Genomic DNA, 27,987 nt, shown 5'->3' on the forward strand with positions numbered 1-27,987 from the left:
GGGAAAAAAATAAATAAATAAAGTAATTACTCAGTGCTTTCGATATGCTATACTCGCCTTAGAATATATCTATGAATGAACACAACCGTAGAAAAGCAAAGCTCTACTGAACAAAAATTACAGTGTATGAATGGAGAGGTCAAAAATAATAATAAACTACAACAGTAAACAGTAAATAGACGAGAAGAGGAGGAAACAATGTGACCTTTTTCTTCCCATGGAATTTGAAAGGAGAAGGGAGTGTCGGCTGCTATACAGAAAACCCATGAAGAAAATGCAAACGGCCCACTATCATACTCATATCTCTAACTACATCTCTGAACCTGCAAAACACAGCACAATGCTGTCAACATTAACTATTGCTGATATTGGCACTGCAATTAACAATAAAGATATACACATACGCATTGACAGACATGCATATTTCTGCGGTCGAAGAGATGCATGAATGCTTTTAATTTCAATCACGAGTATTCAATATCAAAGAAAAGAAAGATGAAAGGTGTGCCCATAGATGGGAAGAAATGCAGAGGAGCCTCCAACATCAGAAAGTAGACAGCAAATTCTAGGCCAATTGCACAAACCAGAGGTGGGAAGAAATGCACCATGAACACCTTTAAGGCATGCTTAGAAATCACCAATTCCACAAATCCATGGAAATGGAAGAGGCTTTCCATTGATGTGAAATATGAGATGGTTAGGAAAAAAAAAATAGAAAGAAGGGAAAAAAAGGGAGGATTCAACAAATAAACCCATCACACTTTAGCATAGTTTGCATTCTTTTCCACAAGAAACTATGTGACCGTCCTCTCACAAATATGAGATTTCCACTTGCTATCAGAACAAGATCCTCAAAAAAAGGAATCCTTCATTGAGTTTCTTTTCTTTTCCCTCAATCCAAACAAACCCTTAGTTCTTAGCCCATCTATATAGAGTCATAGAACTGAAGCAGTTGAAGTAAATCCAGAAAAATTATAAAAGAAGAAGAAGAAGAAGAAGAAAAACTGAAATCATGAGCACCATCTGCCATAAATGGACCGGCAAACAAGGCATCATATTGCTGCATCCGTGGAATGTGCCCACACAACAACGGACTCCAGTTTTCCCCTTGCAAGCTCATAGTAGTATATGGCTTCATGCATCCTACCAAGGAGAGTGCATCCCAGCATTGGTTGGTACTCCCACATACTACCAATGAGAGTGCATCCCACAAGGGTGGGTATGCCAACATCCTACCAAGGAGAGTGCACACCACCAGGATGGGTATGTCCACCTATCGGAGCTCTACCAATGCATATATTAGCTATTGACATAATAAACAGAAATCATTATCGAGCAACATAAATTATGGATCAAAACATCTTTCTGTGATGGTCCTCTATTAAGGATTCTACAACAACATCCCCCCCCCTTTCACAGAAGCAGGGTCAAGAAGATGTTCCTCCTAATTATCCGCTATACCTAAAGGCAAGGCCACTATGCATGTGGGAGTATTTTATTTATTGCTTTGAAATAATTGCAGATGTATAGTGCATTGACTGAGCTGTTGTGGAGTAAACTTACAATGTTTCCTAAAGCTATTGATTGGTACATTTTAGAAACTCATAAAGGAAAGCTCTTTCCTATGACAACTGAAAGTTATATACACCAAAAGAAATATTGAGGAACAAGATGGTGCAACCTATGGTGCAAATAAGGCTTGGGTTTTAGACCAGGGGTGGGATCAGAACTAGATGCTATACATAGCATTCTGGGTAGATGATATCAAGGTGCAACAACTCCAACATGTACACTGAATAGGCCTCAAATGTATTGGAGATGGATACAAAAGATCAAATAGGATTAAAATAACAAACAAAATATTGCAGATGTTCACTATACTATGCCTCACCCCCTACATGATGGCCTATCAGAGAGCCTTTGCACCACGTTATTGACAACAACAAAAGAACCATTAAAATAGGTCAGCATCTATCAAAAGGAAGCATGGATATAACTATCACTGAGGTATTTGTGTAGACGCTGCTGAAGTGGTTGGTTTTTTCTGCGGTTTTTGTTTATGTCTGAGAGAGAGAGAGTACCCTAACTCTCCCTGGCTAGATTTTCATCATTTACTTCACTCACAAATGCATTGTCATGAGAGATTTTGTTTAAATCTCGCAACTAATAAAATAATTATTGAAGAGAGCATATGTTATTGAAAGACTGTCTATATCGTTTTTCTTGTTCTTCTTTCTTCTAAAAAGGGTCACAAAAATTTAGTAAGACACCACAACAAAGGCTAAGGTGGACAGAACAACTACAATCCCAAAAAAAAAAAACAACCTACTACTGCCCAAACACACGAGACATAGAAGCTAGAGCCTTTAAACAAGAGGCCAATCCCACTACATCAAGCTTAACATGGCTCCCTAGGGGCATTGCACCTTTAGAGGAGATCAACTTGTAGAATGACTTTACCATGAAGGGGCCCGAGCTATGAGCTTTCTAGACCAAGGAGTCATCTACTCCTGCGGGGTGAACATGCTGAAGGCGGACTAGAAGGGAAATCAACTGTGCAGTTTTGGAATCTATGAGGTTTCTTCTGCGTGGAGAAGACTAGTAAACCAACGAGCCACTAAAGGAGTAGCACTCCACCACTCTGAGCCCTTTTTTGGTCACGACACAGGCCAAGATAGGGAAATCAGTGACCAGAGGAGAGACCCCGTTCCATGAGTCTTCCCAAAACTTTATCCTAGATCCATCCCCTACAGAATTTTTAAAAAAAATGCTGCACATGAAAATCCCCCCAAGGGCCAACATTGACTTCCAAACGTGAGATGCTCTTACATAATTTTAGTAAGATGCCGCAGCAAAGGCTAAGGCGGAAAGAACAACTACAATCCAAAAAAACAACCTACCACTACCCAAACAAGCAAGACAAAGAACCCGGAGCCTTTAAACAATAGGCCAATCTCACTACATCAAAGCTTAGTCCTAGTGAACACCTTCAAGACCTTTTTTTTTCTTTTCTTTTTGAAGGGTGACTGAAATTTTATTATAAAAGCCCTCTAGCAAAGGCTAGAAGGGGATAAATAAAACATCAAAGCTACAACAAGGAAGCCGCATTGCCAAAACAACAACAGAACTAAGGCCCGAAGTCCATTCCGAAGTTAAAAAACTAATCGTCTCAAATACGGACTCCCATGATCTAAATGAGTTGCAGAAATGCCTCCTATTCCTCCCGCCCCAAATGTTCCACCAAATAGCCAGAAGCGTGATGAGCCAACCTAACCTATCTGCCATCCCTCCATTCCCCAACCAACCGCAACCACCCCCCCCCCCCCCAACACTAGGACTAGAGGTCTGAAACTAAGCCTGACATCACCCACTGAACCCCGAAACCATCAATAAAATAATCCCACACTTTAGCACATGAGATAAAGAGATGGTCAATGGTTTCAACATCTTGGTTACATAGACAACACATGTTTGGAATAATTAGGGATATCTTCTAAAGATTGTCTATTGTGAGAAACCTCTTCCGACCCACCAATCAAGTGAAGGCTGCCACTTTCAGGGCTTCTCCATAGAACCAAAAGTGAAAAGCATGGCTCCCTTGGGGCACTACACCTTCGGAGGAGATCAACTTATAAAACGACTTCACCATGAAGGGGCCCAAGCTATGAGCTTTCCGGACCAAGGAGTCATCCCCTCCCATGTGGTGAACATGTTGAAGGGGAACTAGAAGGAAATCAATTATGTAGTTTCATAATCAGTGAGGTTTCTTTTGCATGGAGAAGACTAGCAAACCAACAAGCCACTAAAGAAGTAGCACTCCACCACTTTGAGCCCTTTACTAGCCACGAAATAGGCAAAGATAGGGAAATCAGCAATGAGAGGAGACACCCCGTTTCACGAGTCTTCCCAAAACTTTATCCTACATCCATCCGCCACAGAATAAAAAATGTCACACATGAAAATCCCCCTAAGGGCCAACACTGACTTCCAAATGTGAGCCCCTCACTTCGAGACCGTATTTAAACGCAATAATTTCCATCCAGAACCATAGCAAACTGTCAAAGCTACTTCTCAAGGAGAGCCTTGTTCATAACGGTGATATTGCACATTCCTGCACCCCGTTGGGCTATCAACTTGCACACCTCCTCTCGGCTAAGGAGGAGAAACTTGTTACCCTATGCTGACCCTCCCTAAGAAAGTCCCTTCTCAATTTGTCCAACTATTCCCGCACTGATGGAGGGCACTTGAATAAAGACAAAGTATAATGGCATGTTAGAGAAAGCAACTTTGATGAGAGTTAATCTACCGCCTAGGGAAAGATAGCGACCTTTCGAAATGGACAACTTTCTTTCGATCCTCTCGATCAACTTATGCTAAAGGTGTTTGGGTGGCTTCCCAATGCACAAAGGAAGGCCCAAATAAGAAGAAGGGAGGGTACCGGCTTTACACCCAAAAAACTCTGCAAAGGAAGAGACCTCCTGATGCAAGACAATTAACCACTTGCTCTAAAAGCTTGAACTGTTAGAGTATGACGAATTAATCTCTTTATCTCATAGCCTAGGCCCCACATCGCATGGGTTAGGACCTTGGTCGAACCCCCCTCATGGGCCTCAAATCACATGGGTACCACCTCACACGAGTCACCCGCTTCACATAGGCCGCCCACCCCGAGTGTGTCCCTGCATCCCATAGGCTACCTCACTCGAACCCAGTGTGAAATGCGCATTAGTCACCTCCGGTGAGGAGTCTCGAACACGAGACCTCCCTTGTGGGCCCTAAATCACATGGGTCACCCACCCCGAGTGTGTCCCCACATCCCACGGGCTACCCCACTCGAGCCCGGTGTGAAAATGCCCCTACATTAATCACCCCCGGTGAGGAGTCTCGAACACGAGACCTCCCGCTCTGATACCAATTTTATGCAGGACAATTAACCACTTGCTGTAAAAGCTTGAACTGTTAGAGTATAGTGAATTAATCCATTTATCTCATAGCCTAGGCCCCACATCGCATGGGTTAGGACCTCGGCCGAACCCCCCTCGTGGGCCCCAAATCACATGGCTACCGCCTCACACGAGTCACCCGCCTCACACGGGCCACCCGCCCCAAGTGTGTCCCCGCATCCCACAGGCTACCCCACTTGAGCCCGGTGTGAAATGCACATTAATCACCTCCGGTGAGGAGTCTCGAACACGAGACCTCCCCATGGGCCTCAAATCACATGGGTCACCCACCTCAAGTGTGTTCCTGCATCCCACGGGCTACCCCACTTGAGCCCGGTGTGAAAATGCCTCTGCATTAATCTCTGAAGATAAATGAATACCAAGCATCTCACTTTTCTCCACGTTTATCTTAAGACTCGAGACTACCTTGAAACATAGCACTGTATTTCGTAAACCGGCCATCTCGTTTGCTTCACAAAAGATTATTGTATCATCGACGTATTGCAGATGAAATATACAAGCCCCCAGGTTGGCGACCTTGCACCCACTAAAAAGACTAGTTTCTTGACCTTTTACAAGCATGTGATTGAAGGCTTCCACCGCCAACACAAGGAAAAGATACGGGGAGAGCGGATCACCCTGTCTTGATCCTTTGGATGACTTAAAGTAGCCTTTTAAGGACCCATTGATAAGGACTGAGAAGACCAAAGACCCCACGCACACCTAGATCCACTTTCTCCATTTCTCGGCACAACCCAACCTACCTAACATGAAATCCAGAAAATCCCAGTTGACGTGATCATATGCCTTCTCCACATCTAACTTATAAATAATCCCAAGCTTCTTTTCCTTAAAACGTGAATTAGTATGCTCGTGGGCAATCAAAAGATTGTCCAAGATCTATCTTCCCTCTACTCCGTTAAACCTAGAAGCCAACACTTCCACCAAAATTTTATAAAACTTTGGAAATGATCACTATAAAAGAAGCTCCAGGTTCCAGGAGGAGCCAGCCTTTCTCAAAGAATTCCTTAATAAATTAGATCACATCTAACTTAACCACCTCCCCAAACACTAGGAAGAAGGCAAGGGGGTAACTATCCGGCCCGGGAGCTTTATCTCTTCCTAGGTTGTCCACAACTTGATTGATTTCCTCTTCAGATACGGCCTTTTCTAACATCCCAACTAGCTCTTCAGTGAGGCATTCGAAATGCAAGTGATCCAAATGTGGTCGCACCACTTGTCTTTAGTGACATGCTTCTTATAAAACTGAACGACTGCCTCGCACACCTCTTCTTTCTTTTCCAACCTTACTCCATCTACAACCAAGGAGCTGATTTTGTTATGCCTCACTCTAGCCAAGGCTATGTTATGGAAGAAAAGATATTTTTGTCACCTTCCTTAAGCCACAGGGCCCACGATGATTGTCTCCTCCTGATTTCGTCTTCCTTAAGGTGTTTAGATTACTCCATTGTAAGAAAAAGATGCTTTTCTTTCTCTATGATGGACAAGGCGCTAGTCTCTTCCTTTAAGTCTAGAGCATGAATCTCATCTTTGCTTGCTAGATGATGCAGGACATGAAATTTAAATATGATATGCAAGATTTCAGGCTTAGATCATACTAATTCAGAACAATCACATAATAATTCCACATCCCACACAAAAAGCTCAAACATTTAAGTAAAGGGGAATCTGCGCGGGTCCAGCCCTACACATGTTAGGGCTAGATCAATAAAAATTATGGACCAAACGATGCTCAAAAGGAAATAGAAATCAGCCACACATGCATAGTAATCAGTCCCTAATCCAAGGGATTCCCCAATTTTAATTCAAGGAACCCTAGGGTGAGAAAAGGGGCAAATACGTTAGGGATAATGCAATCTAGGGTTAGGGTTATGAAAACAAGTATGAAAAGGGGAAAAATAAAGAGGAAATCTGAACCTGAGATAGTCCGCACATGCAAACACCGGGCTAGGGCCTGGCGTACATGCGCGGGAGCCTGGCCGCACGTGTGAGCGTGGCCCGATTCCCCGAACTGACTCCTAAGGTCTGGTCGGCCAAGGGAGGACTCCAAAACCCTTGATTTTCAGCTCGATCTGAGATACAGTCTGTGCGTGGCGCTCCGCCAAAGTTTCAGCCCTCCTGCAGGGCCATATGCTGGAAACTGGCTGTAGGGAGAAGAACTGCTGCAAAAACTGGCGAATTCAAAGCAAGGATCATTGTAGAAGAGGAGAAATATGGATGATAAAGGGTAGGGATGGATGGGGATAGATGTGGCTTCGCACCACGATAGTTAGCCCTTCGAAAAGGGAGGGCTTTGCATCCACTTGAATTTTTCCACAACTCGGAAACTCAGGGAGTAGAAAAAAACTTGCAGGAATTTTTATTAAACTTCAATGAATCAAAAGAACTGCAAAGGATGCCTATTTATAAGAAAACCCTACACCCAAAACTCGTGCCATGTGCGTAACCTATTACTTGGCGATGAAGTAAACCAAAATAAAAATTAACCAAATAAATCTAAAGCGTTCATGATGTTCTAAATAACATAAATAAGCAATACCTAAAATATGAACTTAATCCAACTAGTGGCCCGATCATGAGATCCCATGATGGGCTTTACTTGGTTATCGGGCCCACTCTAATGAACTAAAACTCCGTCTTCTAACTAGGAGACCCTCCCTGGACATCGTCATCGAGCTAGATCGACGGTAGGGCCCAACGCGACATTGGGTTGGGCTTGGGCAGGATGTATCGGGTTTGGTCTCGAGCTTGGGCCATACAAACACCGACCCGATAAAACTTGGGTTGGGCTCGGGTTGAGGTCTTGGGTTGCCCGACCCAACCCGAACCTGGTCAATATAAAAGTTCCTTATAAATTAATTATAATTGAGTGTTGATCGTCTGTGTTGAAGGCACTGGAAATTCCAATGCCATCGGGTTTCATTGGTCCACGTCATTTCCGATGACTCAAGCTAACAAGATACGCCGGATTTCTCTCTCCCAAATAGACTGCTTGATACACAATACGACTTTTAAAGGAGTAGTTGTCCTATATTTTAACTTGGTTGTTTAGAAAAAAAAAAAAAAGAACTTTTTACGATAAATAACTACATATATAATTAATAAAATCGTAGGTACACAAAATAAGACGTGTATTGAAAATATAATAGACTAATGTAATAATGAAAATATTAACATATATCTACCCGACCAACCCGGCTAACCCGACCGAGCCCGCTTGGGTTGAGAATTCCCAACCCGAGGTTGGGTTAGGGTTGAGGTATAGGAACCTTGGGTTGGGCTAGGGTTGAGCACCAACCCGACCCAACCCGCCCGACTTTCAACCCTACTCACCGGCCTTGTATCATTCGAAAACATAACACAAACATTCAGTAGCACCATTGCCCTTCTTTGGAGATTATCTATTGTGAGCACCTCATTACTACCTACTAGCCATACAAAAGTTGCAACCTTGGAAGGAGCTCTGTGGGACCAGATATAATTGGTGCAACTTATCCTCTCATCCACATTGGATTCTCGAAGCAGCTAGAAGAATGATTGAAGAAAAAACTGATCGACCATAACCATAGTCCAAGTCATCGTACCATTCTAACTCATAAGTGGGCAAAAGCATTGAAGACGGGCAAGCAACCTGATGATATCATTCACTTCCTCCCCCAACAAGGTGGGGTCCAAACCATTATAGCTCCCATGATGGAAAAGCACCTAGCAGTAGGGATGTTCATACCCAGAGACAGTTATGATAACCTCAGAAACTCAAATTGGAACGATCTCTCACTTATCCAAGCATCCTTCCAAAAACAAATCCTCTTACCATCTCCAAGAGAGAAGCAAATCCCCTCCTTAAGTTTTGCCTCTAATCCATATACCCAAAGACATATATAAAGACGAGCACCCCCTTCCTACACCCATTACTACTAGCAATTACCTGTCGCCACAAGCTCTCTTTCTTTGTACCAAACCTCCACAACCACTTGCCCCGAAAAGCAAGCTTCATTATTTCCAAATCCCTTATTCCTGCTCTCCCTTCTTCATATGTTTTGCAAACCTCAACGGCACCTTGCCGCATAAAATTCCGTCACAATTTTCCAATCTATCCAAAACATATTTCGGACATTCAAAGAGGGACATGAAATAAAGTGGCACATTCAACATGATCGTTTTGATCGGTGTAAGCCTATCACCCAATGAAAGATGCCTACACATCCACCTCAAAAGCCTCCTCTCAACTCTTTTGACCATCTTGTCCCAAAGATACTTGGTTTATTGATATGCAGGGGCAAGCCAAGGTACAACAAGGGGGAGGAACCCGGGCCAAATCAAAAAGCCTCCGCCAAACTCGCCACCTCAACCTTGTCCACACAAATCCCCAAAAATTAGCTCTTGCATGTATTAACCCTCAAGCCAAAACCAATTTGAAATACCTCACTATTTTCCTTATATTATCCACCATTTCTAAATCTACATCACATAATAGAATAGCATCATTTGCAAACTATAGATAAGAAATCGGGATCCCCACTCTCTCCACACTAAACCTGCAAATAAGAACGACAGATTGACCCATATCCAGCATCTTACTAAGCACTTTCGTGATCACCATGAATTTTTTTATTTTATTTAAAAAAGAAAAGAAAAGAAAAGGAGAGAGCATATCACCCTACCGAAGAACTCTTGATGCTTTGAAGAAGCCTTTGGAGGACTATTTGACCAACACAGAAAACCTAGACGACCCCATAGATTCTTAAACCCACTTCCTTCATTTCTGCCCACAACCCAATTGGCCCAACATGTAGTAGAGAAAGTCTCAGTCAATATAATCATAAGCTTTCTCAATATCCAACTTGCAAACAATGCCATTTTTACCATCCATGTATCTCGAGTTGATACACTCATGAGCTATGAGAGCACTGCCCAAAATGTCCACCCGCCACAAATGCGCCTTGAGCCTTTGAAATAATGTTTGCAAGAACCACCCGAAACCTGAAAACAAGGACTTTGGCTAAAGATCTTATATGGGCCCCCTACAAGACTGATTGGCCGAAAATCTTTTAAGCTTTCCACACGTTCAATTTTTGGAACGAATGGCTATGAATAAGGCTCCTAGGTCCGTCAACAATCAGCTCTCAAAAAATTCAGATACAAAAATCATTTAGTCACCCTTCCCCACTTCCCAGAACACCCGAAAGAAAGCCAATGAATAGTCATTTAGACCGGTGCCCTATCCCTGCACAAGGACTCCACCGCTGCTTCGACTTCCTCCTTAGGAAATAGCTTCTCATGAGACTCAGCATCCAAGTCCAAAATTTGATTAAAGAGTAAATCATCTAACCAAGGCCTCTTCCACCCTTCACTCATTAACATATTTTTGTAATAATGAACAACAACTTCAAGCCTTATCATCTACCCTTCTTCCATCTACCATCACACTGTGAATCCTATTAGTCCTCATCCAGGAATTAGCAACGCTATGAAAGAACTTGTTGTTCTTGTCGCCTTCTTTTAACCATGCACTTGACATTGTTGCTTCCACAGTACAAGTTTTTTCTTAACACTATTAATGTTGAAAGTTCTCTTGTTGACATTAAGGGCCTGTTTAATATTCCAAATCCATTGTAAATACTGTGTAAATGGGTAATGATTATTTCCTTAAGGAATTACCACATCCTTCCCCATGCTTTGAGTTGACAACCTACTTTTTGAACACTAAAACCGAGGTAACTATGAAATATATGTGGGGCCCACCATGATGTATGTGGCTTATCCATACCATCCATCTATTATTCCAGCTGAATTTAGGGCATGAGCCAAAAAAAGAGGTAGATCCAAAGTTCAAGTGGAGCACACCATTGGAAAAAGGGAATCAAACACTTGTCGTTAAAAACTTCTTGGGCCCACTGTTTCCTCTGAATTTAGGGCATGAGTCAAAAAATGAGGTAGATCCAAAGTACAAGTGGATCTGCCTCATTTTTTGACTCATTAATGTAGGGGCATTTTCACACTGGGCTCGAGTGGGGTCGCCTGTGGGATGCAGGGACACACTCAGAGTAGGCGACCCATGCGATTTGGGGCCCACGAAGGGGGTTTGGCCGAGGTCCTAACCCATGGGATGTGGGGCCTGAGTTATGAGATAAAGGGATTAATTCACCATACTCTAACAGTTCGAGCTTTTAGAGCAAATGGTTAATTGTCCTGCATCAAATTAGTATCAAAGTGGGAGGTCTCGTGTTCGAGACTCCTCATCGGGGGTGATTAATGCAAGGGCATTTTCACACTAGGCTCGAGTGGCATCGCCCGTGGGATGCAGGGGCACACTCGAGGTGGGTGACCCATGTGATTTGAGGCTCACGGGGGAGGTCTCATGTTCGAGACTCCTCACCAGTGGTGATTAATGCGCATTTCACACCCGTCTCGAGTGGGGTAGCCCGGGGGATGCGGGGACACAGTCGGGGTGGGCGGCCCAAGTGATTTGGGGCCCACGAAGGGGGTTCGGCCGAGGTCCTAACCCATGAGATGTAGCGCCTGGGCTATGAGATAAAGAGATTAATTCGTCATACTCTAACATTCGAGCTTTTAGAGCAAATGGTTAATTGTCCTGCATCACTCGTGCCTCAAAATGTTATGGGAAAATGGATGGACGGTGCGGATATGTCATATATATCACAATGGGGCCCACAAATTTAAACCAGTGCTTTTGGACCGATTTTCGAAGCAGAAATACTGCGGTATTTTCAAACAAGGTGAGAGAGTACTAATTGCTTATTTACGAAGTATTTGCTGAAGATTTGGAAAATCAAACAAGCCCTAAGAGATGTCCAACACTTGTGTCTTTTGCCGGCTACCTTCGTTACCACATTGAGCCATGCTAGCCAGGAATTAGCATGGGGTCGGGGGCTTTGGATTCAGCAGGCAAGCTGCATAGATACATTGAAAGCAAAGCACTGATCAAATCCGTTAGTTGTCATCTTCTCTTTCCATAATAAGAAACTACAACAGGCAATGATGCACCAGCCGATCACCAGCCTAGGTAAAGGAGTTGACATTATGTAGGCATCCGGTCATTGAACTTATCCCAAGCAATCATGTCAGCTTCTGTTATAAATTTAAACAAATGGTAGGGATGACAACAGGCCAAATCGGGAATCTTTCTAGCCTGACCTGATTACTAATTGGGCCTCAAAGTCAACCCTAGGCCCAACCTGTTTAGTAATCAGATCTTTGATTGCAAGAGCAAGCCGCCCATTAACACCACAAAAGGGCTCTCTTTAGAGAGAGAGAGAGAGAGAGAGCAAAACAAAGCCCTAGGCACAAACCATCTACTTTTTTATTTTCTTCTTCTTTTTCTTTGAATGGTAGGTAATCTGTTTATTGATTGAGCTTCAAAATTGGACCCATAACATCTCATAAAAAAAAAAAAGGGCCCATTTGACCATGGGCTTGTGCTGCAGGCTTGAGTCCAACCTGAATCAAGACAGGACATGAGTCCCAACAGGCCAACCTGGCCTTTTGCCACCCCTAAAAAAAAAAGATTCATAAAGCAGAAGAGCACAAATAGCAGGAACAAGATGGAGATGGTGATGGTGATGACAATGATGATGGATGTTAATAATCGCTGTATATTTTTAATGCGGGGGCATTTTTACACCGGGCTCGAGTGGGGTGGCTTGTGGGATGCAGGGGCACACTCGGGGTGGGTGGCCCGCATAACCCATGGATTTAGGGCCCGTGTGAGGCGGGTGACTTGTGTGAGGCGAAGCCCATAAATTTGGAGCCCACGAGGGGGCTGAACTCATGGATTTGGGGCTCACGAGGAGGGTTCAGCCGAGGACCTAACCCATGGATTTGGGGCTCACGAGGAGGGTTCAGCCGAGGACCTAACCCATGGATTTGGAGCCTGGGCTATGAGATAAAGGGATTAATTCACCATGCTCTAACAGTTCGAGCTTTTAGAGCAAGTGGTTAATTGTTCTGCATCGAATTGGTATAAGAGCAGGAGATCTCGTGCTCGAAACTCCTCACCGGGGGTGATTAAATGTTGTTCTGCAAATTAACACTTAGTTCAATTTAACTATTCAAGTAGTACTCGAACTAAACCAAAACATCACTTTGGGCCAGAAAAAGCTAAACAAAATTAAAAGTTACTCCATAATTGACTTGTACAAACGTTGGGTGAAAAACTAAGAGTTGCTCAAGGCTGTGAGAGAGAATTCAATTAAGAAAATGCCTTCTAACAGCTTCTTTGTCGAAGGAGATTACCCAACAAGCACATCAAAGTCAGACAATCTGTTCAAAAGAACTGGCTGCTCCATATCACCACATACAATACATTCCTCATTTCCATTTAATAAAGAACAGAAAACAGTCAATGACGCACAAAGGCTCTGTTCTCAGTTTAAAATGATTTTTTCATATACATGTTGTTCTCCAATTTTAAGGCCCCCAACTTTATTCCAAGTTGAAAGATGAGTACCGGCCACACATACCAAAGATCCCTTTTTTATCAGTATAAAAAGGAAGAGCATATAAAATATTGCAAGCATGCATTATTGGTCACGCATACTAAAAGCAATTACCAAAAAAAGCATATAAAAAGTATGTAACTATATCAAGCATGTTCGGCCATTTCCAAAAGCCTGAAGGGTTCAATGAACTGCAGAAACCAGTTTGCACAATCTATAAACTCTGGCATGCACCCATAATGCTGACAAGAACACAAACAAACACAAAAAGATAAGGCAATCTAAGTCAATGCACTTAGCAGGCACAAAGAAAGACACAGTTGTATTATACAGTTACATCAGTGCATTTGAATCATGAAAGATGTATCAGAAATATATAGAGTGAAGAATAAGTAACTCCAGAATTCAAGACTTCAGAAAACAGAATTGAGAATTACCTCAGCTCATAAGTCAATATAAGATCATTTGCCTGTTAGAATACGAGATATCTGTAGGCCCCGACTGAACGCTTCATTGAAGAGGATCCTCGTCTGCATCGACTGGAATCCCGGCAACCATGATAGCAGCGCCACTGGAGCCATTACAATCACTCCAAACAGTATATCATACAGCCGAGCCACAGAAACCACAATACCCCACACCATAGTGGACTGCAAAACAGGCCGGAAAACCTGGGCAATAGATAGCATACCCCAACCAGTTGGGATGAATGCCAGCAGACTTGTGAGAATATCAATAAACTTAAAGCTCGTGAATCTCAGCAAGATGATGATCACGAGTATTGAAAGACAGATAATGAAGAACTGAACTGCCCGGTAGTAGATATGTTCCTTTGCAGCATACTTGTCCCGAGCATGCACAATTATCATAAAAAGAGCAAGGGCCACAACCACATATATCCAAGATAGAAGGTAGACAGCAATACTGGTGTTTCCATTGGAAATGCCAAGCTGATACACGATCCCATACTGGAAAAAGAAGTAACGGAGATCGAGAATTATCTCCAATATCTTTCCCCAAAGACCGGTCGTTCTTAAATGATCTTGTTCCTCATACCACCAGGTCTCCCAGCTCTGATCAGCTTTTGCAAATACCCCACCACGATACCATATCCAGTTCATAAATTCATCAAAATCATATACGGTTTTCAACCAGTCAAATCCAGAAGGGTTGAATATGAAGGGTGCCATGATCCACGATACTACAAGAAACCAACTGGAGATCGTCATAACTACGTAAACAAGAGTTGATTTAGCAACAGGACTGTATGATGCGTAAACTGTCAAAATCACACCAAGCTCGATGGCCTTGACAAAATGGCTACGAGCATAGAGCCTATAGTTCTCAGCGAAGCTCTTATGCTGCACAACAAAACCACGCCCAGTAGCTCGATACTTTGCACCACCATGAAGAATCGTCCGCCCAAAGAAATGTGTACGAGTTCCCATAGAGAATGTGTAGAAAACAGATGCGAGCTGGAGCTGCATTGTCAAGAAATCCCAGATTGCAGGAAGAAACCCATGCTCAAGAGAGTTTTCTACAATCATTGGGAGGGCAGTGAACAGGCCGAGCTGGATGATAAACTGCTGATTGAGGATCGTACCAAGTGCTGCATTGTTGGAAGAGTTTGTAGCATTCACAATTGTATCTTCAATTCCACTGAGAGCCAAATAAAGGCGACCCCAGATAAATGCATAAACAGTCAAGACAACCATCATGGTGTTGAAAAAGAACCCCACAGTTGTGTAGAAAAATGAAAGCATCCGGAAGAAGTCCAACCTATGACCCAACCGATACACATCCCTACTAAGTACCTGCTCACCATTGCCACTAGCAACCTTTGCCTCAAACATGGATATCTGATTGAGACCGACATCACGTCCCTTGCCGACTTGTATATATTCGTGGTGCGTCACATTGCCACCGCGCAACGTGCAATTGAATCCAGCGAATATATCCTCGCTGATGTTGATCACCCTTGAAGCCTTGCTGAGACCACCACGGCTCAAAAACCACAACCGATCAAACACATCTGGGTGACCATAATGCATCCGTACCTTTAAAGGGTTTGCCAAAACCCGCTGCCCGAGGGTGACAAAGCTCGTCTCCTGGGCAGACATGAACCAGGCAAGTGACGAGACGGAACCGGTGAAGATGTGTTCGCGGACTCCCAAGATCGTTGGCTTCCTGATGCCATGGTAGCTATGAAATTCCTCCAACAGATTCCGCATTTTGAGGGCCTCTTCGAAGTAGTTGTCTTGATTCATATCAATGGTTTGAACTGCTTCACCTCTAGTGAAAATAATAGCGTGATTCTGGTTCTCTGGTTTGCCCTCCCCTAGCTTCAAGGGCCCAGGCAACCTGATCCGGTAGATCTCCACCTCTTTCTGCAACTCCTGATCATACCTGACAAGAACAGAGTAATACTCCACTTCATCCCTTCCAGTGTGAACCTCATCCACATAGGCGACACGAAGGGCTTCATTGTTTTTCATCAGATACAAAATCTCGTCGGCATGCGGGTCTTTCTTTGCCTTCTGAGTCCCATAGATCTGGCAGGCAACCACATAGGTGTATTTCATCAGAGCAGTCCCATATTCATGGCCCTTGAATAATAAATTGATGCTGCTGCTTGTTCTGCTCATACTCCGTGAAGATGGAGACCGAGCAGAGGAACCCAAACCATCAAAACTGCTGTCATGCCTCATCGAACCAACAGCAGCAAGTTCCCTGGACCCTTCCCTTATGTCCATCTCTGATGCAGAATCAAGAAAGGCCAGCATTTTCAGAGCCTTGTAGTAGTACATCATTCCCCTTACTGTACGGGACAGCGTCTGGCCTCTGTTTGATGCCCAAAGGCGGAGGTCCCTCAACCTTTCACTCCAAAGCTCATTTTCTTTGACCATTCCATTTCTGCGCATGCGCTCGATAAAGTTCTCCCATTCATCGTCATAAATCTTCTGCAGATAAAACAGGATAGAGATACCATCTTCATTCTCAGTGCGCAGCTGTTCCTTGCTGTAAAGGACATCTTCGCTGTAGTATGGAGTCAGAACACTGAAAGCCAGCATCTTTTCAACTTGGGGAGCATGAGGCATGTTCATGAACAAAGAGTTGCTGAAAAAGGCGATACGGCGTCTTGCCTCAAGATTCACAGGAACATTAATCATTGAATCTCTTGAGGTTAGAATTGTCCTTAAACGCCTCACCTGCCGGTAGAAGTTTGTGTTCTCTTCATCGGGCAACTCAACAGCATTCTCGAAGAGCAACCCCGAGGTAGTTCTCTGCGGGACCAACCCATCCTGCCTCAGCTGTTCAACATTTCTCTTCACCTTCGGGAAGTCTCGGATCACAATGTCATACAGGGTCTGCAATGCATTCACCACCTTGGTCAAATCTTTTTTCGGCTTGGTCAGAAGGTCGACGAGGGATATCAGCTTGGCATGGACATTCGGCAACACATCTCTCCTGTACGTCTGCATGAACTTCTCAATCTGAAGCGCCTGGTCAATCTCCTCAAACAGGTTATACACGATGGCATGTTCCTCTGTACGATCATTAATGATCTCGAGCAGCAAGTGCTTGATACTGTCGTAAGCCTCAATGACAGCACACCGCCTGTACTCATTCTTACAGATTTTCCGCCATAGCACCTTGTCTGACTTATCCAATTCCATTGCCTGGGCCTGGCTGAGAGCAAGTAACAGCTCGTTGCAGATGAGCAGGGATGGCCATCGGATAACCCTTATATTCCAAGAATTTGGTGACAATTCCAAGAGTTCCATCTCACGGTCGCTGATAATATCTTCTTCCCTGAAGGTTGTGATTATCTCATTCCATATCAAGGCGAACCTGTTGGCCTCCACTTGATTCGAATCCATCTTCCTATACGGCCTCCCCAGCCCATACCTCAGCTTCAGCCTATGGACCACATCATTGAACTTGTTCCGCAGCGTCCCTCTCGTCCTGAACAGCTGCTCCTTCGGCATCAGATTGAACTGTATCGCACTTGCGAAGAACTGGAACCTCAGCCGCAGCTGGCTGATGTTCCGAATCTCACCCAAGTGAGAAAACAGCCCCACCAATGCCCCAACCATCGAAGAGAAGATTGAGTACCAGATCTGCACATCCATTAAATATATGAGAACAACTGGTGTCCACAGCAGCCCAATTGCAAACCTGCCCGTGTTAGAGAAGAACTCATGCCATCGGTACTTGATGTCTCTAATCTCCAATAACGCCTTTGTCGGCTTGATCATGGGCTTGACCTGCAGGAAGTAACTGAAGGAGAATTTCGCAGCTAACACCATGACCCAGAAGAGCGTATACTTTATGTTGTCCACAATCCCCTCCCTGAGGCCACGGCCGACAAATGTCCTGCTTTGGAACCACCACGTCAGCCCATACAAGATCTTCCAGTTTGTCTTCTCAAGGAAATTCCGGACCCAAGGAATCACAAAGAGAGCTAATGCGAGCAGTTCCGGCAGGATGAACACGAACCCAGCCTCAAGAAAATTCACCAGCCTCCGATTAGCTGCTGCTGACCATCCCCTGTCCTGATCCTTCCGGGACCAGATCCGGCGGTACAGTATGCTGAATGCAAGAGTCCATGCTGCAGCCACGGTGCTCTTCAAGACCATCCTCACCCCAGTCCAGGGAGTCTCCCTGGAGATGAGGCTGTACTGCATGCCGGCATCGAGCAGGGACTGCACGAAGCGGATCCCTGCCCATGTGATGAAAATAGTGAGGACACGGACCTGGACTTCCCTTTTCCGCAGCGCCTCCCACGGGTACGTTGTGCCCTCCATAGCAATGATGATGGCAGCCTGGAGGAAGAGCACGTGCATGATCCAGAGCCGGTCAAAGCTACGCAACACATTCCAGAACGACCTCTGCTCAACGAACCCTGTCTTCCCAACCTTCCTGTGGCCGCCGCCACCGCCCGCCACAAAGAAGTTGCTGGACAGATCAAGCGGCCACTTCAGCTTGTCAAAGCAGCGGCGGCTCCAGAAGTACTCGTTGATGTCATCGTAGTTACGCCAGGCAGAGTGTGGGGCAGTGCCATTGCGGCTGCTCTCAACCTCGGCCTTGATGATGCTGTAGATGGGAACCACGACGCGGTGGAGGAAGGCGTTCTCACCGGACACGGACGGAAGCACGGGGCGCCCTGTGTTCTCATCGATGTAGTCCTCAAGGATCCGGTTTAGCTCCATGGCCATGTGGTGGAAGATGTAGCAAAGGCACTCAGGGACAAAGCGGAGATTGGCAGACTCGCCCCAGATAAGTAGGTACAGGGAGGCGTAGAGGAGGTTGCGGCGGGGGTCGGCATCGGATACAGGCCCACGATCGGAGATCCAGACATTGGACTTGCGGCCGAGGTAGTTGCACCAGGAGGTGTAGTTAGAGAGGAGCTTGCGGCGAAGGCGGCGGACGATTGCCGGATCGAGGGCGTCGATGTTGTCGGGAGGAGGGGTGATGCGCATCTGGTCATTGGCGAGGAGGAGGACGAGGTGCTCGCGTTGGTTACGGACGTTATCGCGCTGGAAGCCAAAGAAGGCACCGAGCCAGTCAAGAAGGTCCATGCCATCGCGCCACGCGACGAATGGGGGCTTCCGTAGGTCCCCGACTGCACGAAGGGCGGCAGCAGCAGCACGCACCTCAGGGTATCGAAGCGACGGGTGGTCCGCTAGGAGGTTGTGGATGGGAATTATGTTGAAGGTCTCTTCTTCAGCATCAGGCAGCCCGCGTGGAGGGGTGCGGCCTACCGCCGGACCATGGGCTTGCGGTTGGCGCTGCCGCAGGCTCATGGCATGGGATCTGAGAGCCAAGTCGACTCGATCTTCCGTCTTTCTCCTTTTTTAGTGCCTGTTCAGAGGGAGAGATGAGAGGGAGATAGATCGTCGATATGAAATACTGGTAAAGCTGGATTTGGAAATGGGGGAGGATAGAGAGACGGGGGCGTTTGAGCGCTGTTGCCGTCTTCTTTCCTTTTCCGTTGGAGAAATACTACGCTACTCTGGCAGACTGTGATCAATGATACGCAGGCAGTTATAATTAATGAGACTTGCCAACGTGGCATTTAAGTAATCCAAACCAAATTGTTAATGCATCATGAAACAAAGTTAAGTCTTGTTTGGTTATCTAAATATTTTAGGTTGCTGAACATGTATTGGAACTGTTGAAAGTGAAAAAGTGTTTTTATCCGCTGGCCTTATTTCAAAACATGAATCAGCGGTTAGAATGGTCCAGCCAATCTGATTTTAGGAACGTGAATAGTCGGTTTAATTTGAGTTAATACACGTCAAATGAAAATTTTCTAAATCCACGTGTATCAAGAGTCATACACAGCCGGCGTATTTAATAGCTCCCCTTATTCTTCCTTGTCTCAGTTTTAAGACTATGCCTGACCGTGTCAGGTCGGTAGGAAATCCGACACGTGCAAAATGTTGTATTAGTCGTGTGTGACACCTGGACTGAAAATCAGGCCGATCAAAGCGCCAGGTGGGCCACACCATCATGAATGGCTGATGATCCAGCAAAAAGATAGCCTGATTTTCACGCTAGGCGGTCTTGATGATGGGATTGGAACTCTTTTGGTGGATCCGATACCTCATACGTGTAACATCGGGAAAACGGTAATCTTACGGTGCTAATGATAGAACCTGATCGGCTCTTTTGTTTTGCTTGTGATGTGATTGCTCAGAGGCTCGCCGCCTCTGCCCCTGCATTTGATCCAGACCGTTCATCGAGAAGCTCCAATGTTAGACAAACAATATGAAAAATCGCGCTGGCCGAAGATCGTAGCCATCGGTGAGAATAAGAGTTAAGAAACTGATTCTCTGAACAATTTTCAAGCAACTATGTACGGACCACGAGACCTCTGATGTGTCAGATTACAGCAGGTGGATTTCTGGATCAACGGTCTCGATCATCGCACGGTGGGGCAGAATGGTTGGCCCGACTGAGAAAAGCCTCCACTCTGCCGGAGACGGATTGGCTACTCCCCCTGTCACTAGCCCGGTGGCTGATGGTCGGTGCTCCGTGGGCCCCACCATGATATATGTGTTTCATCCATGCCGTTCATCCATTTTTACGGATCATTTTAGGGCTTGGTACAAAAAATGAGAGGGATGTAAATGTCAGGTGGACCACACCATAGGAAAACAATAGCGATTGGATATCTACCATTAAAATCCTTCTAAGGTCCACTGTACTGTTTATTTGACATCCAATCTGTTAATTAGGTCATACAGACCTATATATGAAGGGAATAAACAAAGATCAGCTTGATCCAAAACTTTTATGGCCTCCAAAAGTTTTTAATGGTCGGCGTTCAATCAACACTTTTCCCTATAATGTGGTCCACTTGAGATTGGGACATACCTCAATTTTGGTCTCGTACTATTAAATAATCTATAAAAATAGATGGACAGCATGGATGAAACACATACGTCATGGTGGCGCCCACAGAGCACCGACCATCAGACATTGGCTGGTGGCGGGGGCAGTAGCCAGTCCGTTTCCCACTCTGCCGACTTGCAACGCTGATGAAGGGTGGAAGGAATTTCCGGCTTGCTTGTTTCTTACGGAAAGGGGACTGGCACTTCGAAGGACCACCTGATATAGTAGTTCGAGGGGCCCTTACAGACCAGGTTAGCTGATCCACCCGCTCAGCACGTGGGCCCCAAACAGAGAAGGTGCATCGCACAAACCCGTATCGATTGTACGGCCAGGTGGATCACACCACGGCTTAGGAAGAGATAACCGACTGTGGCTCCGGGTTGTTCATTTGGTGGCCCTTACCGTCTATGCTATGGACCAGAGATCAGGTTAGACCATGCATCAGGTAACCCGCACATGTACCTCATCCGACAAGCATAACATGTGCGAACATGTGAGGTGCATCACGTTCAGGCCCGGCACCAACGGAAGAAAAGAAAGGGAGAAAAATGTAACGGTTGACATTGAATGAATACAAATCCACTGCGCGGGCATGAGCCATTTTTAAACCATGGAACATCCAAAAGGCGGACCCCACCATGTGAGAAGCTTCCATTCCACCACCATGGGTGCAAGCACTCCCGCTGACTACTCAAAAGGTTTGTTTTTTCTTTTTTTTTTTTTTTAGAACTCTTTGTTTATGAACTTTCATGGGTATGGGTCCGTGGGAATCTGATACGGCCCCGCCGTGTTACCTTTGGTTCCAACCACGGTACTGGAAAAGCTGTGGGCCCCACACCATGATGTATATGTTTTTATCTACGCCGTCCATCCATTTTGCCAGCTCAATTTAGGGAATGAGGAGATCCAAATCTCACCTGCACCACGACACAAGAAACAGAGCTAATTGAACACAGACCATTAAAAACTTCCAGGGCCCACTGTAATGTTTACTTACCATCCAACCTATTGATTATGTCACACAGACTTGGATGAATGGAAAACACAAATATTACTTTGATCCAAAACTTTTGTGGCCCACAGGGAGTTTTTAATAATAATCGTTAAATCACCACTGTTTCCTAGGCTGTGCTGCACCTGATATTTGGAACTACCTTATTTTTGGGCCATGCCCTAAAATAAGCTGGCAAAATGGACGGACGGCGTGGATAAAACATATACATCATGGTGGGGTCCACAAAACTTTTACCGAACCAACGTTGATAATGAAGGGTAACTACCGAATCCGAGACCCTCAATTTGCCGCTACATCCGAAATTTGAAAATGACCCGATTATTTGAAGAGGCCCCGAATCCGAGTCCGTTACTGTGTCGCTCATGAAAACGCACACATGCGGCAGCATGTCATGATAGGTCCGAGATCCAATCCACCCATAAGAACAGCACCACTATATTGATTCCCTGGACCAAGAATCAAGTTCATCCACTCGCCAGGTGAGCCACAGATAGCAAAACAAATGTGCAGCTCTCAAAAACTTGGCCGAAGTTTTCTAACCCATCCACCTGTTTCAAATACTGAGGCTCACTTGTATTTTCGGGAAAACATGTACAAGGACAGACCAACCTGATGGATGGATTCGATCTTGCACACATGGCAGGTACATGAGCTGTTTTACCCTCGCACAATGCACTCAGCAAAGCTCATTATTTTCTACGGTGTGACCCATCTGATAAGTAAATGAGACTCGCTTTTACACTGGCTGATCCTCATGGTGGGCCATACTATTAGACGGGTTGGATTTTGCATTCACTAAATTCGTTGGAAGCTATCCACTGTTAGGGCTGTACATGAGTCGAGCTACCTCGCTCGACTCAGCTCGATTCACCTCAGCTTGACTCGGCTTGAAGGGCCTACTTGAGACAAGCCAAGCTCACTTTTGAAAACTCAAGTTGAAATTGGGCCGAGTATGAGCAGGGTGCAGAGCAACTCGACTCTGCTCGAACTTGACTTGAAGCTCGAGCTCGAGTATATATATATATATATATATATAACTTTAAAAAAAATTTAAATAAAACAAAATCCAACCCGATGCTGACCTTACCCGACCATCTCTTTCCCCCTTTCCCTCTCTTTCCCTTACCCAGGCCGCCGCAGCTTACCGGCCGCCATCCCACACCCGCCCAAGCTGTGCTATTTGCTCTCTCTCTCTCTCTCTCTCTCTCTCTCTCTCTCTCTGATCTGCGCCTAACCTAACTTGTCTCAACCCACTCGGCGACTCGGGTGCAGATTTGGGTCGGGTTGGGTCGCTGGGTTGACATATGAACAAGCTCGACTCAACTCAAGGTAAGCTTGACTCGACTTGAACCACTAGCTCGATTCAAGATCGACTTCAAAGCTTTGGCAAACAAGTCAAGATTCAATGTCGAGTATAGCACAAACGAGTCAAGCCGAGCTTAGCCCAACTCGACTCGACTCGACTCGGTCCGATGTACAGCCCAATCCACTATGGATCATAACTTCTAGGTCCAGGTGGACTTTATAACTTATCTTGTTTGAATACCAGTATGCTAATTCCACACGGGCGTGGGAGTCTTACACATCCACAAGCGGATACATGTAACACATGTGAGATGTGAGCTTTCCATCACGTGAAATTTTTATTTTTATTTTTTTTTACACAGGCACACACACCCCACACACGTACGCCGTGGGATTTCACCACTGATGGGTACTCGAACCCTTGATCCGGTGTTGAAACTCCCAGGAGTCTACCAACCGGGTAAGAGTAATGACCCCATCACGTGAGTTATACTGTTTAGATCTTCGCACAAAAATCAGGCCACTTCACGCCTCAGATGGGCAAGAGCTTGTAAATAAATAAATAAATAAATAAAAGACGGCTAAAAAAGATTTTTAACCGTCAATTTACTTTGCATGTTGTGGCCCACCAGAATGGGTGGGAGATGTAAGTATTATTTCCAACCTTATGGAAAGCTTGGGTAACACAGTTTGTAGATGCACCCACGTGTGGAAGTGTACAACTCTACACGCGCGTGGACTTGGGTAAACCTCTGTTTGAAATTTTTAAAAAACAAAGATTTGCTTGATTTCAAGGAAATGACCATGTAAACGGTGCTGAAAGGAACCGGATTCAAAGAGTTAGGTGAGGCGGGCGCGGATTAGGTACTACCCCCGCCTGTTCCGAGCTCGGGACAGGCAGAGGCTCCTAGGGCAACCGAGGGTCACTGTGATGTATGAAATTTATCCACACCGTTCATCCATTTTTACATATCATTTTAGATTATGAAGCCAAAAATAATGAATTTCCAATGCCCAAATGGTCCACACAGTGGGAATTAAATTCCTACTGTTGAAAATTTCTTAGGGACCACCTTAAGCTTTGGATAAAGACAATATTTGTTTTTTTGCTTCATTCAATTGTATATGACTATATCAACAGGTTGGATGGAAAATAATTGACACAGTAGACCCTAAGAACATTTCAATGGTGGGCATCTTTAGTACTGCTGCTTCCTGTGGTGTGGTCCACTTGAGCATTAGATCTGCCTTATTTTTGGTTTAGCTATCTAAAATGATATGGAAATATAGATGGACGGTGTGGATAAAACTGACAAATCACGGTGGCTCCTCAGTGGTCCTCGTAGCCTCTGCCTGTCCTGAGCTTGGAACATGCGCGGGTAGTACCTAAATCCGCGCCCAGGTGAGGCCTTGACGCAGCCAGATTTTATTGGTCCAGCTAGAACAACTTCCAAAGGAGAGGGGATTAGGTGAGTCTAGGCCTCGCCCAAAAAGCCCAAGGGGGAGGGGACTAGACCATGTGCCACCGTTATATAGCATATTTGAAAGCTATTAGGTAGAGTATCTACTCATATCACCCGTTATATAGCATATTTGAAAGCTATTAGGTAGAGTATCTACTCATATCACACGGGGCTGAACACCACAAATCTCACCACATCAGGTAACCATGTTAGGCGAGCACAAATCTACTTCCCCTCCAACAAATTTTGTATATCTCCACCTCTAATAGAGGCATGTGATCCCATCAAACCTCACCTCATTGAGGACTTACAAAACTCCATATTTCCCTGCCTCATTGAATCTGACGAGGTGCTAAATGGCCCTCATGTGTAGGCTGCACATGTTCAAAATCATCTGGGGATGGCCCACATGAAAACACATGAGGTTGCGATCGACTAAGGGTGACGGCTCGTAAAGACCATCTAAGCATTGGCTTTATTAGGATTAACAAATGAAGAGCACCAAATGGAAACAATTATCTATGGAAATGCCAGACTCAGATTAGATACTATGATGGTACATGCGGTGGAATTTGATTGTTAGACAGCTACTGGAAATTGAGCCCGATATGGAAGCGGATTGCGTAGTAACTCAGCGGTCACTACGCTTAGCGTACTGAGTTAACTCTTTGAGGTACACCATGATTTATATACTTTATCCGCTCCGTCCATCCATTTTAACAGATAATTTTACGGCTTGAGCCCAAAAATGAGGGATATCCAATGTTCAAATGTACCACACCAAAGGAAATAGTTGAATTGTACGTTTACCGTTGAAAAATTCTTGAGTGCCACGGAAGTTTTGGATCAAGCTTATATTTTTGTTTTCCCTTCATCCATGTCTTTATGATCTAATGAACAGGTTCGATGACAAATAAACATCACTAAAGAGCCTAGAAATGTTTCAACGGTGGAAATTATTATCCCTACTGTTTCCAGTTGTATGATCCACTTGATCATTGGATAAGCTTCAATTTTGGGCTCAACCCCTTAAATTAGATGGAAAAACGGATGGACAGTGTGGATAGACCACATACATTTAAGGTGGGCCCAACTGAGTTTACTCAGTACGATAAGAGTGTACTGAGTAACTCAGTACCCGAGTCCTGGAAGCGGATTGCGTACCGAGGAAAACCTGCGGGGTCCACCGTGATTTACGTGTTTTATCCACTCCGTCCATCCATTTTAAAAGATAATGTTATTGAATTAGTTTTAAAATGAAGCATATAATAAGCTCAAGTGAACCACACCATAGGAAATAGTGTGAACGTCCACCATTGAAAAGTTCTTGGAGGCCACAGAAGTTTTGGATCAAGCTGATATTTTTGTTTTAGCTTCATCCATGTCTTTGTGATCTTATGAAGAGGTTAGATGACAAAAAAATATCACCGTTGGCCATAGGAAGATTTCAACGGTGGAAATCATTATTCCCACTGTTTCCTGTGGTATGGTCCACTTGAGCTTTGGATATGCTTCAATTTTGGGGTGAACCATTAAAATGATCTGTAAAAACGGATGGACGGTGTGGATAAATCAAATACATTCACAGTGGGCCCAACTGAATTTACTCAGTACGATAAGAGCGTACTGAGTAACTCGGTACGCAATCCGATTTCGAGTTTCCTATGTTTGTGCGCGGAAAATAAACGGGAAGTATTTTCTTGGAAAATATAATAGAATCCTGAAACTTTATTTTTCCCAGAAATTTCTCAAAGCGCGTTCCCCTCTCTGGTGGCGTCGAATTTTCGAAACGTGAATTTGGGATAAGGACTGTTGCAAGAACGCGATGAGAGAAGAAGAATATGACATGAATGCGGTTTCGTGGACTCGTCGTCACAGGAAAAGTCCGTTAATCTGGTGGCGTGTGATTATCTGATGTATCCCATTACAGTAGGATTCGCTATTTGGACGGCCTGGATTTAGGTAAGTGTATGCCACGTGGCTCACGATATTACCCTTTTACAGTTTCACTCCCTTGCAGATGCAGTTGACGCGGAGTGCCGGCGACCCACAACTGAAGGAAGTTCCTGCGGTCGGAAGCTAGGTGGGGCCCACCGTGATGTTTGTGATCAATCTAACCCGTCCGTCCCTTTTTCCATCTAATGTTAGGACGCGTGCCCAAAAACGGGGTAGATCCAATACTCAAGCTTACCACACGAGGGTGAGGTAAATGCCTACAGTTAGAACCTTCCCGGTTCCACCGTGACGTTTGTATGGCATCCAAGACCGTTTCACAGTTAAATGAACTGACATCACAAAATTATAGTGTGCGTTTGCCACCGTGGACTAATATTGGAATACAGGTGGCATTGATACCTGTCAATCCAGACTGTCCAAATCGTGGACCCCTCGATGGCGAAGCAAGCTTAACTGAAAATTGTACTGGCTGGAGAATAAAAATCATCTGACTTCCTCAGGAAATTAGGAATGCTGACAATGCCAACGAGTTTGATGGGCAGGACTGTCCAACCAGAGTTTCCTTTAGATTGCGCTTCATAGGAAAGACGGGCTGCCAATGTGAATGGTCTGGATGGGCCTAAGACGTGGGCCACCCGTCCCATCCGACAAGTTGCCAAAGTTCAGTAAATGGTGGCAAACGCAAATCTTAAATTCCAGCCCTCTCGCATTTCTATCATGAATTCGTCAGGATGCACAGCGTCTGGTCGACAAGAAAGTGGGTCCCACGTGCTATATTTATACCAAGTGCTTTGAACAAGTGGGGCCCACTTTCCTACCACCTCTATCAAGATCCGATGGACTAAAAACACCGATAGCGAAATCTCTCCACAAGATCTCCGCTTTGGGGAATCAGAGATGAAGAAAAGGATATTGACTTCTACACCCACCCTTTTAACAGAAGTGTACTGATTCAGTGTCCGAAACAGCACAATGGGTGTATTCGAATCAAAAAGTGGGTGTAAATTTCCAACTCAGAAAAAAATGAAATCAATAGCGCGAGAATATGATATCTCACCTGAAATTATAATTAACTGCCGGGAAATATCCGATGCTTAATCCTCGCCGTCGATTAATTTCCAGATCGCCCAATAGGAAGGAGACGATTCGTTCCAGATCTACAGACCTGATAAAACAGAAGAATGCAGGGATTGAAAACAAAATCGTGAGGGTATAAATGGAAGAAAAGAAGATGAGCTTTAAAACCCTAACCTTAGTTTTTTCCGCTGCTGGAAGAGGAGAGAATGCGATTTGGAAGAAGATCTGAAACCCTAGATAAGAAGAGCCCTCCGCCGTTGGTTTTTTTCCGACCTGGAAAGTGGAAAAGGAAAAGAGATGCCTGAGCTCCGGATTGAAAAACGCTTTTCAGATGGATTTAAAAAAAA

General features: G+C 44.8%; 1 protein-coding gene and 1 non-coding gene across 2 annotated transcripts; both read right to left on the bottom strand.

The window, feature by feature from the left end:
• Window positions 1–20: 20 nt before the first annotated feature.
• LOC131241147 (callose synthase 12) lies at window positions 21–27,972 on the bottom strand. Its single transcript, XM_058239840.1, has 4 exons — window positions 27,815–27,972; window positions 27,621–27,728; window positions 13,861–19,447; window positions 21–323 (listed from the first exon to the last, which is right to left on the bottom strand). The coding sequence occupies exon 3, from the start codon at window positions 19,228–19,230 to the stop codon at window positions 13,885–13,887; it is 5,346 nt and encodes a 1,781-aa protein (XP_058095823.1). The 5' UTR covers window positions 19,231–19,447; window positions 27,621–27,728; window positions 27,815–27,972; the 3' UTR covers window positions 21–323; window positions 13,861–13,884.
• On the bottom strand, window positions 16,165–16,244 carry LOC131241895 (small nucleolar RNA J33). The gene has a single exon (XR_009169460.1). It is a non-coding gene; the product is annotated as a small nucleolar RNA J33 (small nucleolar RNA).
• Window positions 27,973–27,987: the final 15 nt, after the last annotated feature.

Source organism: Magnolia sinica, chromosome 3 (assembly GCF_029962835.1).
Source record: "Magnolia sinica isolate HGM2019 chromosome 3, MsV1, whole genome shotgun sequence".
Lineage (NCBI taxonomy): Eukaryota > Viridiplantae > Streptophyta > Magnoliopsida > Magnoliales > Magnoliaceae > Magnolia > Magnolia sinica.

Bases quoted from the DNA above. Each gene is read 5' to 3' on its own strand.
- LOC131241147 (XM_058239840.1), bottom strand. From the start codon at position 19,230: ATGAGCCTGCGGCAGCGCCAACCGCAAGCCCATGGTCCGGCGGTAGGC.